We start from the raw sequence: 20,085 nt of genomic DNA, 5'->3' as shown, positions 1-20,085 counted from the left end.
GGCTGTGGGAACATAGGGCTGTGGGAACATAGGACTGTGGGAACATTGGGCTGTGGGAACATAGGGCTGTGAGAACATAGGGCTGTGGGAACATTGGGCTGTGGGACCATAGGGCTGTGGGAACATAGGGCTGTGGGAACATAGGGCTGTGGGAACATAGGGCTGTGGGAACATTGGGCTGTGGGACCATTGGGCTGTGGGAACATAGGGCTGTGGGAACATAGGGCTGTGGGAACATAGGGCTGTGGGAACATAGGGCTGTGGGAACATTGGGCTGTGGGAACATTGGGCTGTGGGAACATAGGGCTGTGGGAACATAGGACTGTGCTTGCTTTACATGTTTGGGTTTTCGCCTGTCTTTGAGTCCCTTTTCTCCTCCTTCTCCCCGTTCCCCAGATCCTCCGTCTGCGCCCCAGTGGCTAGAGGTTTCCAACATCACGAAGATCGACGCGGCGCTCAAGTGGCAGGAGCCGAGCAGCGACGGGGGCTCGCCCATCACCAACTACGTGGTGGAGAAGCGCGACGTGCGGCGGAAGGCGTGGCAGAGCGTGGACACCACGGTGAAGGAGCTGAAGTACACGGTGACTCCGCTCAACGAGGGATCGCTCTACGTGTTCCGCGTCGCCGCTGAGAACGCCGCAGGGATGGGCGAGTTCTGCGAGCTGGAGGACGCCGTGCTCGCCAAAGACACTTTCAGTAAGTCGGCAGCAGTCCAAGCAGGCAGTTGATCAGGGGCGGAGCCAGACCGTAAAGGAAAGATATTCGATAATGCCTAAAAAAAATGTTGTAATTTTTTCCTGTAACTTTTGATGTTTGTCGCTTCTTCTGTTTTTTCACGGTTTATTTGGGGGGTTACAGCAGGTATATGAACTATTTCTCAAGATATTTGATAGTGCCTAAAAACCTGTATATCATTTTTTTTTTTCTGACATTTTTGCAGTTTTTTTTAACCGTTTTTGTCTCTTTCCCAGCATTTTTGTTGCTTTTTCATGTTTTTTGGGCAGGTTTTTTATCTTTAAACTTCTCTGTGATCATGTCGACAGATGCCCCTAGCGTTTGCCTGTACAGCCATGGGCCCAAAAGTCTTCTGGGTGTTATATATTGTCATTTTAACGACCCTGCAGAGAGTTCTTGTGTATATTGATGTTTGTGTGAAGTTTAGTTTAGTTTATTAGTTTATTTGTCAGGGACCATGCACAGCTCAGGCCCTGTACCATAGTTATCTATACAGCTAATTTACATCTGTGTTTGTCTGTTCAGCGACCCCCGGGCCCCCCTACGCTCTGACGGTGATGGAGGTCACCAAGAGACACGTGGAGCTGAAGTGGGAAGCTCCCAAGAGCAACGGAGGAAGACCAATCACCAAGTAAGACCACACCCACGCTCATGGCTTCCATCAGAGTGCAGAATAAATGAGATGAGTTGAGAGGATATGAGAGAGAACCACTTTGGTTCCCTGGGAGAGATTTCTGATGGTTTTTGACTCTGAGCGTAAGTGTTGAGATTTTTTCAACGTTTTTTTTTTTACATTTTTGTCGCCTTTTTGCACGTTTTTATTGTTTTTTTTAGGCATTTTCCCGAGGTTTTTTCGATGCTTATGGGACCTTTTTTCTATGTTTTTTGTCATGTTTTTTGAGCGTTTGTTTTGATATTTTTTCAACGTCTTTTTCGATGTTTTTTCGAGGCTTTTTTTTTCACTTTTTTGACGTTTTTGTTGCTTTTGTGAATGAGGAAACAGAGGCAGAATTCTAAGTTTTTGGTTTTTGTCTTGAAACTTTAAGAAAAACTCTATTTTTAAGTCTTTTTTATTGAGGTTTTTTTCCGACGTTTTTGTCGTTTTGTTTTTGCCTTTTTCAGCGTTTTATAATTTTTTTGGGCGCTTTTTTGGCATTCTTGTTGACGTTTTTCCAGATGATATTTTTTACGTTTTTTTTTACATTTTCCAATTTTTTTTGTCACCTTTTTAACAAACGTTTTAGGTGGCTGTTTGTGATGTTTTTTGTCGCATTATTCATATTTTTACTTACGTTGCTTCATGTTTGATCTTGTCCTGAATCTTTGCTTATACTGTTCGACATTTGATAAAACCCGATGATGTGTTGCCTCGCAGGTACGTGATAGAGAAGAAGGAGAAGCTGGGAACTCGCTGGCTGAAGTGCTGCAAGACTCCGGACAAACAGACGCAGTTCAAGGTGACGGACGTGGACGAAGGGTCCGAGGTGCAGTTCCAGGTCCGAGCCGAGAACGAAGCCGGAGTCGGAGATCCCAGTGAACCCACCGAGATCCTCACCGTCGAGGACGCAACCAGTAAGAGAGCGCCACGTAGATATTATATTATCATTATAAAATACTCGACGCAGATGCAGGGAGTTGTTCCTGTGACTTTCTGTGGATCAATTATTACAAAAACATAGTTTTTCAGTTCATTTCTTTTCCAGAACATATCGTCTTGCAGACTAACGACAAAATAGCTTGTTAACTTTTGAAAATAGTGGATCATTTTAAGGAGAAAACATCATTATTCAGTCTATATCTAGAGCCACATAGATATTAAATCATTATTATAAAATACTCGTAGCAGATGCAGGGAGTTGTTCCTGGGACTTTCTGTGGATCAATGTAGATCATTTTTAAGGAGAGACACTCGTACAAAAACATAGTTTTTCAGTTCATTTGCAGACTAACAAAAAATATCTTGTGAACTTGTGAAAATAGCTTCTAATTTCTAGTTTCTGTGGATCATTTTTCAGGAGAGACATCATTATTCAGTCTATTTATCTTCCATAACTTGTCTTCTTTCAGACGAGGGGAGAGAAAACATTCATTTACTCCACTTTGTCTTTTTGTGTCTGTAGATTTCTCCTAAATTCACTAAAAGTTAGCATTACATAATGCCTCATTTGCATATTTAATTCAATTCAATTTTATTTATAGTATCAAATCATAGCAAGAGTTATCTCGAGACACTTTACAGATAGAGTAGGTCTAGACCACACTCTATAATTTACAAAGACCCAACTATTACAGTGATTGCCTCAAGAGCAAGCATTAGCAGTGGCTGATGCGACAGTGGTGAGGAAAAACTCCCTTTTAGGAAAAAACCTCAGACAGACCCAGGCTCTTGGTAGGGGGTGTCTGACGGGACAGACCCAGACTCTTGGTAGGGGGTGTCTGACGGGACAGACCCAGACTCTTGGTAGGGGGTGTCTGACGGTGCCGGTTGGGGGTGTAATGAACAGTGGCAATAATAGTCATAGTAAAGATAATGGGACAGTGACTGCAATGGTAGTCGTAGTAGTTCATGTTATAGTAGGGCACAGCAGGGCGTTACGGGGTGTAGTGTGGGAGTAGTTCATGTCATATTAGGGCACAGCAGGGCGTTACGGGGTGTAGTGTGGGAGTAGTTCATGTCATAGTAGGGCACAGCAGGGCGTTACGGGGTGTAGTGTGGGAGTAGTTCATGTCATAGTAGGGCACAGCAGGGCGTTATGGGGTGTAGTGTGGCACAGCAGAGCATGGGTGAACGCTGCAGGACGCAGCAGGATGCAGCTGGACACTGCAGGGAATCGCAGAGTGTAGCTTGGTGTAGTAGGTCCACAGCGACAGCTGCACCCAAGACCCAGGTCTTGGTGCCACCCTAATCCAAGGCGATGTTCTGGGTGAAGAAGAAACATAGGGACTCCGGGGAGTAAACTCCCCAGAGCTAGGTTAGTAACAAGCATTTCTGGGACTATGATGGACACAAAAGGAAACAAGTGAAAGAGAGACGAGAGAGCAGCTCATTGTGTCCTTGGGAGGAAGGAACTTCCCCAGCAGTCTAGAGTTATAATAGCATAACTAAGAGAGGCAGGCTAAAGGCATATTTAAACAGACATAACCTGAGCCTCCGTCCTCTCTCTCCAGGCGCTCCCTCTCCCCCTCTGGAAGTTTCGGTCCCGGACGCCAGCCGGCAGCACATCAACGTCTGCTGGAAGCCTCCGGCTAAAGATGGCGGCTCGCCGATCACGGGCTACCACGTAGAGGTGGCCGAGGCGCGGCCGGAGCTCAAGTGGCTGCGTGTCAACAACAGACCCGTCAAAGAGCTCAAGTTCAGGATCGACGACGGCATCAAACCGGAGAAGAAGTACGTCATCAGGGTCCGTGCCATCAACGCTGTCGGCGTTAGCGATCCCTCCGAGATCTCGGACAAAGTCTTCACCAAGGATCCCGACTGTAAGCAAAGACACAAATCACTTTTAAACAAGTCCAGTCAACTTTATGTCAATTCTGCAATATGTGCCACACATATACAGAGAACATATGTTTCTCTCCGAGCCACGGTACAACAAGTATAATATATACAAATATGGATACAAAAGATAAGTAATATGATGACATTACATTACATTACATTACATTACAATACATTACAATACAATACATTACATTACAATACATTACATTACAATACATTACATTAAAATACATTACATTACAATACAATACATTACATTACATTACATGTCATTTAGCTGTCATTTATTACAGCTTGGTTCTTGTTTAATACTGGACCAGTTTCAGAGATTGTCGTTTGTCACTTAGACACAAAAAACATAGGAAAATAGGTTCCATGTTAAAAAAAAAACAAAGTTACCCTTTAAGAATTTAAAAGAAAAGTTATTTAAAACCTGATAATTAACCCTGAATATGACCGCTCTGTCTCTGGTCCCAAGGCGCTCCCACCATGGATCTGGAGGCGCAGGACGTGATTGTGGTTGAAGGCGAGAAGCTGCACCTGAACATCCCCTACCAGGCCATCCCGACGCCCAAGATGGTTTGGCAGAAGGACGCGGTGGAGTGCAAGGCGGACGAGCGCCTGTCACTGACAGTGGAGATGAACAGCGCTCATCTGGAGCTGCTCAAGTGCAAACGCGCCGATGCCGGTGCCTATGTCATCACGCTGGAGAACAGCCTGGGGAAAGCCACCGGCACGGTCAACGTCAAAGTCATCGGTACGTTATCCTTCATATAACTGAGCTGTTAATTTCGTACGTCACTGAAAACGCAAAGACGGTCTCACAGCAGTTCGTGAAATGGTCACGTTATTTTTAATCTATTGATTTGTGTACCCGGACACGATTATCTTGTTTATTCCATGTTGCTGAGAACGTAATGTATGCGTGCTGGTCAGCACGTAATGGGAAGCATCTATAAGGAGGTTGGGTACCGGAAAAGAGACTTCACTGGTCTCTGTCCAGAGACACGGGGTCTGGTGGTCCATTATGTATACAGTCAATGTGTTTTTCCCCAGAAACTGGTCCTCTGACATGCTTCTCTTCCTCCCTGAATGCTGCAGGACTCCCCGGTCCGTGTAAAGACATAACTTCTGGTGACGTCACCAAGAACTCGTGCAGGATCAGCTGGGAAGCCCCGGAGGACGACGGCGGCACGCCCATCCTCAGCTACACGCTGGAGCGCCGCGAGGCCTCCAAGAAGACCTACGTCCCCGTCATGTCGGGGGAGAACGTCCTGACCTGCAACGTCAAAGACCTGTACATCAACTGCGAGTACCACTTCAGAATAAAAGCCCTGAACACGGTCGGAGCTGGAGTTTACCTGGACCTACGCAACTCCGTCATCACAGAGGAAGTCAAACGTGAGTCAATAACTTCTCGAGTTCATCTGTTTTATTGTGAACATATTAGCCAGGGGCATTGGGCTGGAGCAGAGCTTTTTTCAATAATGTTCCCCCTTTGAACAGTTTGTTTTAGCCATGTACCCGCTAAAAGTCTCTATAAAGAGGAAGAATACAGCGATGACAGTGATAGATTTTACTAAACGACAGCCTTGGAAACTGGAAAATTTTTAAATGCTGATGGAAAAAGGAGACAAAAACTTGGAAAAAAACGGAAGTAAGGCAAGAATAGGCTGAAAATAGTAATTATAACTTCGAAAAAAACCCACAGTAGAAAGAAGGAAGGCAACACTAGGGCGACAAAAGGGACAAAATATTCCAAAAAGCGACAAACTTTGAAAAAAGTGACAAAAACATTGAAGAATAAAAGGACAGTAGAAAAAAGTACGGAAGAAAGGCGAGAACAGGTCAAAACTAACGACAAGACCTTCAAAAAAAGGTGACAAACTTCAAAAACAGAGACAGTAGAAGTAACTACAGCCTTGGAACATGAAAACATTTAGCAAATTATCTCATGTACCCCCTGCAGTCCTCCAGAGTACCCCTAGGGGGACATGTACCCCCTGCAGTCCTCCAGAGTACCCCTAGGGGGACACGTACCCCCTGCAGTCCTCCAAAGTACCACTAGGGGGACATGTACCCCCTGCAGTCCTCCAAAGTACCCCTAGGGATACACGTACCCCCTGCAGTCCTCCAGAGTACCCCTAGGGGGACATGTACCCCCTGCAGTCCTCCAAAGTACCCCTAGGGATACACGTACCCCCTGCAGTCCTCCAGAGTACCCCTAGGGATACACGTACCCCCTGCAGTCCTCCAGAGTACCCCTAGGGGGACACGTATCCCCTGCAGTCCTCCAGTGTACTATATTTCATTCATTTCTAAGCAGATTTTCTATGACTGATTATTAGTCAAATAAAACATCCTGGAATCGTCCCTGATGTTAGAAAGGTGGCGTTAGCATGTAGCTCAAGGGTCCCCGACTGCTGGAACAAATCACAACACTTCCTTAACATGAACTCACTTTTTGTGCCTTTTGGACAATTTAGGAATCTGGTTTTAAACCTGCAAACTTCCTCTTGTAATTGCTTTCCATAATTATACTTTCTTTTACATCCTTTTTATCCTAATGTATTCATCAAATCAGTCTTCCAGTCCAGAAAGTTGTAGTGTCCTTGGGTTATTCTCCTGACTCTTTGTCTCGTGATTGTCCACCCAACGGTCTCTGGAGTTTAAATAAAGGTGAAATGGATCAACTGCTCCGTGATTGACATTCTGTTGTTGTTCTGAACTCTGCAGAGAAACCGGACCCGCCCATCCAGGTGGAGGCTCTGGACCCGACGTCCAAGTCGATCCGGGTCAGCTGGAAGGCGCCGGACTCGGACGGCGGCTGTCCCATCCAGGGCTACATCGTGGAGAAGATGGAGAAGGACGGCGAGCGCTACGAGCGCGTCACGCCCAGCCTGGTGCCAGGGTTGTTCTTCGTGGTCACCGGGCTGACGGAGGACACGGAGTACCAGTTCAGGGTCCGGGCAGAGAACGCCGCCGGTGTCAGCGAGCCGTCCCGCAGCACGCCGCTTGTCAAAGCTGCAGACCCCGTCGGTAAGAAACGCCACAAACACTCCTGCAGTCAGACGTCCAACGCGTTTTACACACGGAGAAGTACTTCATTCAACAAAATTCTTTCTTGTCCCGAGGAAAATACATATAGGGTCCTAACCTGCACCCGGCGCAGCGCAAAGCCCGACCTAGGTGTCTTTGTTAGTTTAAGACCGACCCAGTTGTCAGTTTCCCGTCCAGCAAATGCACCTGCACCCATCTGTGGCCCATGGGCGTGCTGGTCTTACAGGGAGGTGTGTTCAGGTGCATTCTGGGAGTATTGCTATCTTGAGGCAGTGGGAAGTGATGGCACTATTGACCATCAAAAACCTGGTCTAAAGTCAATAACGCAGCATTTCATTGTTATTTTAACAGAGCATTAGTAAAATGATCCTAGGCTCGTGCACAGCACGTGCACACTATGCTTGTTACACACACACACACACACACACACACACACACACACACACACACACATGCAGAAGATTACAGATACAAATATTACGGTGCAGATCCTCCATCATAACAGCAATGCTCCAAGGTCCAAACGCGCCTGGCTTTTAAAGGGAATGGGAGATGATCTCTGATTGGTTGATTGCATGTTACGCCCAGAACACACCTCTGATTAATGAAGACACTAAGAACAACGCTTTAGAACCATGACCCCGGCACACGGACCCTTTTTACTGCCGTCAAAGTAGCAGAAGTGGATTAGGACACGCCCTAAACACACCTGCAGCAGGCGCTAAACACCCTGACCTCAGATGGTTAGAATAGGAACCTTAGCTTTAGAACTTTCTGATTTAATACCTGTTGTTTTGTTTTCAGATAAACCGAAGGTGACGCTCCACGCCCGTGTGCAGTCCGGTTTGTGCGTGAAGAAGGGCGAGGAGATCCGAATTGACGCCTACATCTCCGGTTCCCCGTATCCCAAAATCAGCTGGCTGAGGAACCAAGAGGATGTCACCAAGGAGCCGACCAAGAAGATAGTCCCTATCGTCAAGAAAAGGAAGACCAAGACCACGGTATGTCCTCACAGACACCACGAGCTTTAACGTAGTACTGCTAGGGAGGTCAGTCTTCACTGGGCTCAGCATTACATTAACATCAGTCTGTCAAATTCAAACAGTCAGATATACTGTATATATATATATACACAGTATATCTGACTGTATATATATGATATATATATATATATATATATATATATATATATATATATATACAGTCAGATATACTGTGTATTTTTTGGTGGCTGTTTTTGTTGCATTATTCATATTTTTATTGCTTTTTTGTCACTTTTTTGGTTGCTATTTTTTACATTTTCTGTCGCGGAGCATTGCAAGTAGCTTCATGTTTGATCTTGTCCTGAATCTTTGCATCGATGCAGTGATTCATTTCAACACTCCTCATTTCTGCACATTCTTTTAGGCATTAATACGTGTTCCCTTGGTTCCCTGCAGGTCCCAGAGCCGGAGGAGGAGTACGTGACTCCGCTGCGGGAGCGTCTGGGTCTGGACCAGACCCATCGGGGTCGGTGTGCGCTGATGATCCGCGAGGCGGTCCGCGCTGACCACGGAGACTTCACCATCCAGGTGCAGAACGCTCACGGAGTCGCCACCGCCAGCTGCGTCGTCAACGTCCTCGGTAAGACACACACAGATAGAGGTGGAATGTAAGTACTGAAGTACATGTACTCCAGTACTGTACTTCAGTACCAAATTTTGATGTACGTGTACTTTACTTGAGTCTTTTCTTTTCATGCCACTTCTTATACTTTACTTATACTGAATATTTGTGTTATTCTAATGTGTGTACATTGTTTTTCTTTTGAGCTGCTGTAGCACAGGAATTTCTATTATACTTATAATACTATTATATTTCTTATTATATCTAATATCTTATTGTGCTAACTAAATAAACCAAAGAAAGATTAAAGAAGAAGCCCATTTAAGTTGAGTTGATCCCATTTAACTAGTGATGGCCAGTGTTGGTGTAGAAACATTTTAATCACATCTAATGTTCATGATACAGCGCTGATAACCTCCGCCATCTTGGTCAGACTTTTTTCTGACTTTTTCAAACACAAACACGCGACGTTTCGCTCTCATCTCGCCCAATCAGGGCGATTTTCGTCTCCATTCAACCTCAATGAGAGCGAAGCCAAATGTCGCTGTGTGGAACTCTACCGTTAGGCCTTTCTCTTAAAACCAAGAGCGCCATCTAGTGGGCTCAGAAAATAAAGACACTGCTTCACGAAGCTTCATTTGGCCATCACTACATTGAACCCTGTTGATGGCCTAGGCCTTCTTCAAGTTTGGGCAGAAGTAAAGTCCCCTGAGAACTTGACACTTATCTTATCTTAATCCTCCTGGGAATAACCGTTGCCTTGACTCTTCCTCTGCAGACAAGCCGGGCGCCCCGCTGAACTTCAGCTTTGAGGAGATCCGGAGCACGTCGTTGGTGTGTAACTGGGAGCCCCCGCAGGACGATGGCGGCAGCGAGATCCTCAACTACATCTTGGAGAAGAAGGACAACCGGAACGAAGCAGTGGGCTGGATCACGATCACGTCCACGCTGAAGGGAACTAGCTGCCCCATCACCAAACTCATCGAGGGGAAGGAGTACATCTTCAGAGTCACGGCCGAGAACAAGTTCGGCTGCGGGCCGCCCTGCATGTCCGAGCCAGTGGTCGCCAAGAACATGTTCAGTACGTAAACAGAAACACACGTGTGAAGGAAGATTTAAAGCTGAGAGGCCAGATAACAGAAACGTAGAAACAAAGCTATAGCATCAGCTTTTATTCATACGTTAAAACGTTTCAGTCCCTTCAACAAGAGTTCATCCAGAATAAAAGGTTTTTACAAATAATTCTCCATAAGCTCCCAACAACTGAATCCTTTCTTTCTAAAAAAGTTCATTTAAAGCCCTGTTACTGACTATTTCTCTCTCTCTCTACCCCCCGATCCTCCATAAGACTGATCCTCCTTCCTTTCATCCTTCCTTCCCTCCTTTCCTTTCCTTCCCTAAGCACTACATTTCAACAAACAAAGTTATAAAATTAAACCCTATTCTTTTGCCTTTTCCACGGAGGCTGTATAAAGAGTGTTGGGTCACTGACTGTTTCTCCTCCCCCTTCCCCTCCCCCCAGATCCTCCAGATGCTCCCAGCACGCCCCGAGTCCACGAGGTGACGGCGAGCACCGCCAGGATCTCGTGGCATGAGCCGAAAGACAACGGCAGCCCGATCCTGGGCTACTGGATCGAGAGGAAGGAGGTGAACAGCAAACACTGGACGCGGGTTAACCGCGCGTTGCTCAACTCTCTGGAGGTCAAGGTGCTCGGCCTGATGGAGGGACTCACCTACATCTTCAGGGTCTGCGCTGAAAACCTGGCCGGGCCCGGGCCCTTCAGCGAGCCCAGCGAACGCACCGTCGCCATGGACGCCATCCGTAAGTCGCTCTGGTCCTGGAGATGTTTGAGAACAAAGCTGGAATAGATTTTAGTATTGTCTGTCCTTCCAGGCAGCTATTGGTATAATAATAATAATAATAATAATAACTCTGTGTCCCTCCCAGTGCCCCCCGGCCCCCCCACTCCGTGGATCGTGGACACGGGGAAGGATTCAGTCATCGTGGCGTGGAAGCCACCGCTGTACAATGGCGGAGGAGAAATCCTGGGATACCACCTGGAGAAGGTACGGGAAGCCGACACAACACGCCCTGCAACGTTAACACTCAGCAACGTTAAAGAGCTGCAATGCTAACGAGCTGTAACATTGACGAGCTGTAACGTTAACGAGCTGTAACATTGACGAGCTGTAACGTTAACAAGCTGTAACGCTAACGAGCTGTAACGTTAACGAGCTGTAACATTGACGAGCTGTAACGTTAACAAGCTGTAACGCTAACAAGCTGTAATGCTAACGAGCTGTAACATTGACGAGCTGTAACATTAATGAGCTGTAACGCTAACGAGCTGTAACGTTAACGAGCTGTAACGTTGACGAGCTGTAACGTTAACGAGCTGTAACACTAACGAGCTGTAACATTGACGAGCTGTAACGTTAACGAGCTTTAACATTGACGAGCTGTAACATTAACGAGCTGTAACGTTAACGAGCTATAACGCTAACAAGCTTAAACATTGACGAGCTGTAACATTGACGAGCTCTAACATTGACAAGCTGTAACACTAACGAGCTGTAACACTAACGAGCTGTAACACTAACGACAGCTGTAACATTGACGAGCTCTAACATTGACAAGCTGTAACGTTAACGAGCTATAACGCTAACAAGCTTAAACATTGACGAGCTGTAACATTGACGAGCTGTAACATTGACGAGCTGTAACGTTAACGAGCTTTAACACTGACGAGCTGTAACGTTGACGAGCTGTAACGTTAACGAGCTTTAACATTGACAAGCTGTAACATTAACGAGCTGTAACATTGACGAGCTGTAACGTTAACGAGCTTTAACATTGACGAGCTGTAACATTGACGAGCTGTAACATTAACAAGCTGTAACACTAACGAGCTGTAATGCTAACGAGCTGTAACGTTAACGAGCTGTAACGTTGACGAGCTGTAACATTAATGAGCTGTAACGCTAACGAGCTTCAACACTGACGAGCTGTAACACTGACGAGCTGTAACACTAACGAGCTGTAACATTAACGAGCTGTAACACTAACGAGCTGTAACACTGACGAGCTGTAACATTAACGAGCTGTAACACTAACGAGCTGTAACGCTAACGAGCTGTAACACTAACGAGCTGTAATGCTAACGAGCTGTAACACTCAGGAGCTGTAACACTAACGAGCTGTAACGTTGACGAGCTGTAACACTGACGAGCTGTAACATTAATGAGCTGTAACGCTAACGAGCTGTAACATTGACGAGCTGTAACACTAACGAGCTGTAACATTGACGAGCTGTAATCCCTTACCTGCTGTGAGCGCAGCTTCAGCACATCTGTGATGGTGAACTTTTTTGTTTTCTGCGTGGCAGGTTCTGGTCGGAGAGAAGAACTGGACTCGCAGCACCGAGTTCAGATGTAAAGAGCTGACGTACACGGTGACCGGTCTGACCGAGGGAGCTGATTATTACATCCGCGTCATCGCCGTCAACGACGCCGGGCCCGGAGCTCCCGGCGTGACCGATCCCGTCACTGTCACAGAGCCGCAAAGTACGAACACTCAACAACACTGGACTTACTGTTCCTTTTTATATCTTATGCAAAGTATACAAAGAATCCTACAGAGGTATACAGACCAGTATACAGGTGTATAAATGTATAAACATTGCCAGGGTAGCGTATATTACATGAGAATATTAAGTTGTAAATGGACTTAATATAATATAGATTATGTATAGGAACATTATATATATATATATATATATATATATAATGTCCATATATTAAATGTTTTCACAGCCTTTTTGTTATGGGATTTAGAAATGAAAGCTGCAGGAAGTGTAACATTATGAGATGTTTTAAGAAATCTGTCTCTGAGTCTGATTGTCTCTGAGTCTGACTGTCTCTGTGTCTGACTGTCTCTGTCTCTGAGTCTGACTGTCTGTCTCTGAGTCTCTGTCTCTGTGTCTGACTGTCTCTGTGTCTGACTGTCTCTGAGTCTGACTGTCTCTGTGTCTGACTGTCTCTGAGTCTGACTGTCTCTGTGTTGGTGTGTTTCAGTAATTCCGGCAGTGAGTTTCGACATCTCGGTGAGGAATGGCGTCATCATCAAGGCCGGCGAGCTGCTGCGTCTCCCTGCCGTGGTGACGGGCCGCCCACCGCCCACTGTCACATGGACCAAAGACGAGAAGGAAACGGACAAGGAGCGGATGATCGTGGAGACGGAGGGAACGAACACGGTCCTGATCATCAAGAAGGCGCTGAGGGCCGACCACGGAAACTACCAAGTCTGCGGCACCAACAGCAGCGGTACCAAGACCGCCGAGACCCGAGTGGACGTCATGGGTCAGTACATACTTATTATATATATTATAGATTATACAGTCAGTAAATACTTAGTATATATATTATAGATTATATAGTCAGTAAATACTTATTGTGATATTGTGAATACGACATTGTGTCGGTGTCCCGCAGATGTCCCCGGGCCAGTGGTGGACCTGAAAACGGTGGCGGTGACCAAGAAGAACATCACGCTGTCGTGGTCCGACCCACTGGACAACGGCGGCAGCGACATCATCGGCTACGAGGTTCTGAGGAAGGATGCCAAGATGAAGCTGTTCCGCCAGCCCATCGAGACGGCGTCCTGCAAGTGTGACGTCCAGGGCCTGCTGTCCGGGGAGGAGTACGACTTCAGGGTCGTCGCACGCAACAAGTTCGGAGATGGAGCGCCTGCCGACCTCGGACCCATCCTGGCAGAGGATCCCAAAGGTAAACACCCACTAAATATCAATGACTTTAGACACTAAGGGTCCTATCCTGCACCCGGCGCAGCGCAAAGCCCAACCCAAGTGTGTCTTTGCTAGTTTAAGACCGTTCAGCGCCCAAGTCGTTTAAATAGCAAATGCACCTGCACCCATCTGTGGCCCATACGTGGGCATGCTGGTCTTACAGGGAGGTGTGTTCAGGTGCATTCTGGGCGTGCTGGTCTTACAGGGAGGTGTGTTCAGGTGCATTCTGGGCGTGCTGGTCTTACAGGGAGGTGTGTTCAGGTGCATTCTGGGCGTGCTGGTCTTACAGGGAGGTGTGTTCAGGTGCATTCTGGGAGTATTGCTATCTTGAGGCAGTGGGAAGTGATGGCACCATTGACCAACAAAAACCTGGTCTAAAGTCAATAACGCAGCATTTCATTGTTATTTTAACAGAGCATTAGTAAAATGCTCCTAGGCTCGTGCACAGCACGTGCACACTATGCTTGTTACACACACAGGGACACACACACACACACACACACACACACAGGGACGCACAGCAGCGCACACACATGCAGAAGATTACAAATAACAATATGACGGTGTAAATCCTCCATCATAACAGCAATGCTCAAGGGTCCAAACGCGCCTGGCTTTTACAGGGAATGGGAGATGATCTCTGATTGGTTGATTACATGTTACGCCCAGAACACACCTCTGATTAATGAAGACACTAAGAACAACCCTTTAGAACCATGACCCCGGCACACGGACCCTTTTTACTGCTGTCACACTAGCAACAGTGGATAAACACACCTGCACCAGGCGCTTCACGGCTATGCACTTAGATCGTTAAAATAGGACACTAAATGACATTTTTCTGACAAAATAAATCTGAGAAACGGCGTAGGAAGAAACCCAACTAAAAATGTTTGAATTTAATATTATAGACAACACATCTATGCTCCTGACTGTTAGGCTTTGGAGTCGCTGGCAGACAGTTTGAGAAAACAGTTTTGTATTTTAAATTAGAAGATCTGTGAGCCCTAAAGTCCTTGTTCTCCCAGTGTTAACCCCACTTCCCCCCCCGCTGTTGCAGGAACCCCGTCTGCTCCAGAGAAGCTACACTACACCGACAGAAGCCCGACCACCGTCACGCTGGCGTGGCAACCTCCTCGTACCGACGGCGGCAGCCCCATCATCGGCTACTACGTGGAGAAGATGCGCTCTGACGGCACAGAGTTCGAGCCGGCTAACCGCAAGATGTTCACTGACTGCTGCGGAACCATCGAGAACCTGTCGGAGAACCAGGAGTACCAGTTCAGAGTCAAAGCCGTGACCGAGGTCGGAGACGGGGAACCATCCAAGCCAATCGACGTCAAGATCCAAGACGACGAAAGTAGGAAACTCACTATTCAATTAAACCTGCTCCCTATGTATCCATGTTTCTGTGTCTGAGTGTCTGATGAGAACAACAATCTCTGAAACTGGTCCAGTATTAAACCAGAACCAAGCTGTAATGTTACCCTACAGGACTAATGTTCAGCAGCAGTTAGTAACAAGCTGTAATGTTACCCTACAGGACTAATGTTCAGCAGCAGTTAGTAACAAGCTGTAATGTTACCCTACAGGACTAATGTTCAGCAGCAGTTAGTAACAAGCTGTAATGTTACCCTACAGGACTAATGTTCAGCAGCAGTTAGAGTCACTAAAAGGTCTGTTGTTGCTGCTGACAGACTCAGATTATTAAGTGTCTGACAACATTATGGGATGGATCCCTACAGAGATAGACCTTTTAGTTAAAGAGGAAGATCCTTTTAGTTTAACATGAAACTGCCCCGAAATCCCCATCACCAAACCCACCAGACTCCATGTAAATAATCAAGACTTTTAGCGTGTATAGAGCCAGCATATCTCCACCAGACTCCATGTAAATAATCAGGACTTTTAGCGTGTATAGAGCCAGCATATTTCCACATGTAAATGGGTGAATTAAGGGTTTATTTCAACCAAACCAGAGTGGTGATTGTTGGAACAGTGGAAAGATGAACCAAGACGGCTTTTGATAGTTTGATTTAGTTTCTGTCCACTTTGAATGAAGTGTGTTTTACCATGATAAAAGTACTGATTATTTACATGGAGTCTGGTGGGTCCTACAGGGTTACATTGTACCTTGTTTCTTGCTTAATACTGGACTCGAAGTTTCAGAGATTGTTGTTCCTATCAATCACTTAGACCCAAAAACATAGGAAAATTAAGGGTTAGGCTTGTAAAACGACAAAGTTACCCTTAAAGCGAGACTCTCCAAGTTTAAAAAGTTCAGAGTGAAGCAGGCGAAACGCTGACAGAGGTGTTTGTTTTTGTCCACAGTCGCTCCAGTTATCACCATCCTGAAGTTCTTCAAGAACAACGCCATCAACGTGAAGAAAGGCACGGCCATCGACATCCCGGCAGAGGTGAAGGGACTCCCTCTACCAACGCTGCGCTGGATGAAGGACAACGTGGAGATCCAGGCGCCCGAAGACGAGACGATGACCATGGAGACGCAAGAGGTCAGAAAACTCATTCCTGGGTTCATGGACCACAGTTTGGTCCAGAGAAAATTAAACAGCTACACACCAGATTGTTATGAAAGTTCATGTCCATACCCCAGTGTAAATAAGAGAGATTCTGCAGCAAATGAATACTACTACTTCGGTTTGATACTTCATCAGTGATGTTGATGAGAGAAGGCTCTTTTTATTGTTTTGTGACGCCGACTTCCTGTCGACCTGTAACTTTTGGTTTTTCTGAAACAAATGTTTAAATGAAAATCCTTTATCAACGTTTTGGTCGTCTTTTTCGACACTTTTGTGGCTCCCCCCCAATGTTTTGTCACTTTTTTCAACGTTTGTCGACTTTTTCTGAGCCTTTTGAAGTTTTGGTGGATTTTTCCCAAATCTTTTTGTCATTTATTTCGACATTTGTCACTTTTTTGACATTTTTGTCACTTTAATCTGACATTTTTGTCACTTTTTTGACATTTTTGTCACTTTAATCTGAAATTTTTGTCACTTTTTTGACATTTTTGTCACTTTAATCTGACATTTTTGTCACTTTAATCTGACATTTTTGTCACTTTTTTGACATTTTTGTCACTTTAATCTGACATTTTTGTCACTTTAATCTGAAATTTTTGTCACTTTAATCTGACATTTTTGTCACTTTTTTGACATTTTTGTCACTTTAATCTGACATTTTTGTCACTTTTTTGACATTTTTGTCACTTTAATCTGACATTTTTGTCACTTTTTTGACATTTTTGTCACTTTAATCTGACATTTTTGTCACTTTTTGGACATTTTTGTCACTTTTTTCAAAGTTCTACCAATTGTTTTTTCTTCAAATGTTATAACATTGACTAAAACACCCAAATTCAATAAAAGTAGTGAACTGATCATTTATTTAACTTGTGAAGAGCGTTGTAGTGAACCATCCATGTTATTTTTTTGGACAATTAGTTTGAAAGAAACCCCAAATTTCTGATACAGAAACTTTTGTTTTCCAACTTTTTTTACGCCGGCAAAAACATGTCTGTCTTAATGTCAGTAATCAGCCTGGGAAGCTTCATGCTGATAGAGGCTTTGTTCAGATGTCATTCACAGCCTGATTTATACAACATTTTATTCTGAAAAACGTGCAGAAAATGTATTTATGGCTGTTTATGACAGTATTTTCTGATTTATGGAGTGATAAAAAGCCCTCTGTAAAAACATTTGGCTCTAATATTTTGACAAAATGAAACAAGAAGTTTGAACCTTTATCCAAAGTTTTAAACATTTCTGTTCCGGATATGTATGTGAATTAGTGCATATTTAACATGATATCATCTGCATATAAACATAACATTTCAGAAAAACTTGTAATACCAAAGAAATGTCTGAGTCTCACGGTGGTTTCATAGTTGAAATGTTTCCCGCTGTAGTATGTTCACTTAACCCTTGTGTTGTCTTCCCGTCGACCTGCAACTTTTAGTTTTTCTGGGTCAAAATTTCCACACTTTGTCACTTTTTTGGCCAAGTTTTTTGTCACTTTTGCCTTTTTTTTTTAAAGATAATTTTTTGGGCTTTTCCGCCTTTAAATGTTGACAGGACAGCTAGGTGAGAAAGGGGAGAGAGAGAGGGGGGGAAGACATGCTGGAAATCATCACAGGTCGGATTCGAAACCTGGACCTCTGCGTCCGGGCATACGCCTCTATGTTTATGTGCGCCTGTTCTACCCGCTGAGCCAACCCGGCCACACTTTCTGCGCTTTTTTGACGTTTTTTCTTCTATTTTTGCGGCATGTTTTTGAAGCTTTTTCCAAAAACTTTTTAATTTCTCTAAAAGTAGGTAGGCTGACTGATCATTTATTTTACTTGTGAAGAGCGTATGGAACCATCCACGTTATTTTTGAAAATGGGTCAACAGGAGGGTTGAAGCACAGTGAAAGTGAATACAAGACTGAATACATTTGCCGTGTGTGTTCTTCAGGTGAACCGCACAACGCTGACGACTAAGATCGCCATCCCAGAAACCACCCGGCAAGACAAAGGAAACTACAAGCTGGTGGCCGAAAACTGCTTTGGCAAAGCTGAACACGTCATCCCGGTGGAAATCCTCGGTAAGAAAATGAGTTTGTTTTGCACCAAATATTTTCAGAATTTTACTCTTTTCTTCTCCGATGTTCAATAAAATGTTTATTATCTCATTGCATAGGCCTGTAACAATCATTACATAATCAGTATGTTTTTAAGTAATCATGGTTTTCTTTGTTTAACAGTAGCTAAGGTGTGACTGTTGGTGGTAACTGGTGATTTTGTGTGGATATGGCAATTTGTAATTATATAAGAGATTATTGGTCAGACTGTTGAGCCCACGTCTGTGTGTGTGTGTGTGTGTGTGTGTGTGTATTTTTAAATTTGACTGAAAGAGACAATATGTTTTATTGTTAATCGCAGTATATTACATGTGAGACACTGACTGTAAAGTAACATTTGGAACAGTTCCATGTCTAGCGTTGCGTTATTAACCCTGTCGTGTGTCTGTGTGTTCCCAGACCGCCCTCTTCCTCCGAGGAACATCGTGGTGTCGGACATCAAGGCCGACTCGTGCTACCTGACGTGGGACGCCCCGGAGGACAACGGCGGCAGCGAGCTCACCAACTACGTCATGGAGCGCCGCGACGCCAGCAAGAAGAAGTCCGACTTCGAGCTTCTGACCGTCAACCTGATCGACCGACGATACGGGGTGAGACGTAAAATAATACAGGAGTTCTCAGACATTTCACTCAAAGGTCACCATCAGATTTTTAGCAATCACTTTTAACTTTCAAGCAACATATTGAGATTTTTCTTAAAATTAGGCCCTATGTTAGGGTTACAGTTCATCTGTAGTCCATTGCTCCTGGATAATACTGACAGTTGGGTGTAATTGGCTACCAAATTGGGAGAAAAACCTGATACCAATTCAAGAAAAAGGAAATGTGGGAACATTCTGGAAAAAACAAACACACACACACACACACACACACACACAGACACATACACACACACACACACACACACAGACACATACACACACATTCAGACACACACACACACACACGCACGAACACACACACACACACACACACACACACACACAGACAGACAGACAGACACACACACACACACACACACACAGCCACGTCCATAATCCTGCGTTTCTCTCCTTCAGGTGTACAAACTGGCCGTGAACGGGCTCTACCAGTTCAGGATCAAAGCAGAGAACAAATACGGCGTGAGCGACGGCTGCGACTCGGAGAAGGTGCAGCTGCGGGATCCGTTCGGCCTTCCGGGACCGCCACGCAACCCCAAAATCATCGCTGCCACGGCGACCACCATGACACTGACGTGGGACCCCCCGCTGGACAACGGCGGCTCCACCATCCAGGGCTACTGGCTGGAGAAGCGGGAGCGCGGTGCAGTGTACTGGGGCCGCGTCAACCGCGCGCCCGTCACCAAGCCCTCCGTGAAGGGGCTGCAGTACACCGTGCTCAAACTCGTCGAAGGGTCCGAGTACAAGTTCAGGATCGCCGCCTGCAACGCGGCGGGAATCGGACCACCCTGCGAGGCCACTGAGTGCCGCTTCGCCCTCGACCCCTGCAGTGAGTCACGCGTCCATTTCATTCATTTAGATTAGATTAGATTACTACTGCAGTTGGAGAAACAGCTAGCTAGCTCATGTAGTCCTTACCTAGCTACTGAGCGTGTAGTCCTCACCTAGCTACTGAGCGTGTAGTCCTTACCTAGCTACTGAGCGTGTAGTCCTTACCTAGCTACTGAGCGTGTAGTCCTTACCTAGCTACTGAGCGTGTAGTCCTTACCTAGCTACTGAGCACGTAGTCCTTACCTAGCTACTG

At 45.5% G+C, this 20,085-nt stretch overlaps 1 protein-coding gene across 1 annotated transcript in view; it reads left to right on the top strand.

The window, feature by feature from the left end:
- Nucleotides 1–20,085, top strand: part of LOC144525886 (titin-like) — a 263,814-nt gene that overhangs the window by 145,926 nt on the left and 97,803 nt on the right. The window contains 20 exon segments of the mRNA XM_078262949.1: nt 397–696; nt 1,261–1,366; nt 2,111–2,307; nt 3,904–4,212; nt 4,713–4,991; nt 5,336–5,635; nt 6,971–7,273; nt 8,099–8,295; nt 8,734–8,917; nt 9,678–9,980; nt 10,422–10,721; nt 10,848–10,966; nt 12,286–12,463; nt 12,974–13,258; nt 13,391–13,684; nt 14,765–15,064; nt 16,036–16,217; nt 18,177–18,306; nt 18,742–18,932; nt 19,401–19,830. Of these exon segments, the coding sequence (XP_078119075.1) occupies nt 397–696; nt 1,261–1,366; nt 2,111–2,307; nt 3,904–4,212; nt 4,713–4,991; nt 5,336–5,635; nt 6,971–7,273; nt 8,099–8,295; nt 8,734–8,917; nt 9,678–9,980; nt 10,422–10,721; nt 10,848–10,966; nt 12,286–12,463; nt 12,974–13,258; nt 13,391–13,684; nt 14,765–15,064; nt 16,036–16,217; nt 18,177–18,306; nt 18,742–18,932; nt 19,401–19,830 (4,887 nt within the window).

This window comes from Sander vitreus, chromosome 11, assembly GCF_031162955.1.
Source record: "Sander vitreus isolate 19-12246 chromosome 11, sanVit1, whole genome shotgun sequence".
Classification (NCBI taxonomy): Eukaryota; Metazoa; Chordata; class Actinopteri; order Perciformes; family Percidae; genus Sander; species Sander vitreus.
Note: the sequence above shows the minus strand (reverse complement) of the source record. Positions and strands in the feature narration are given on the sequence as shown.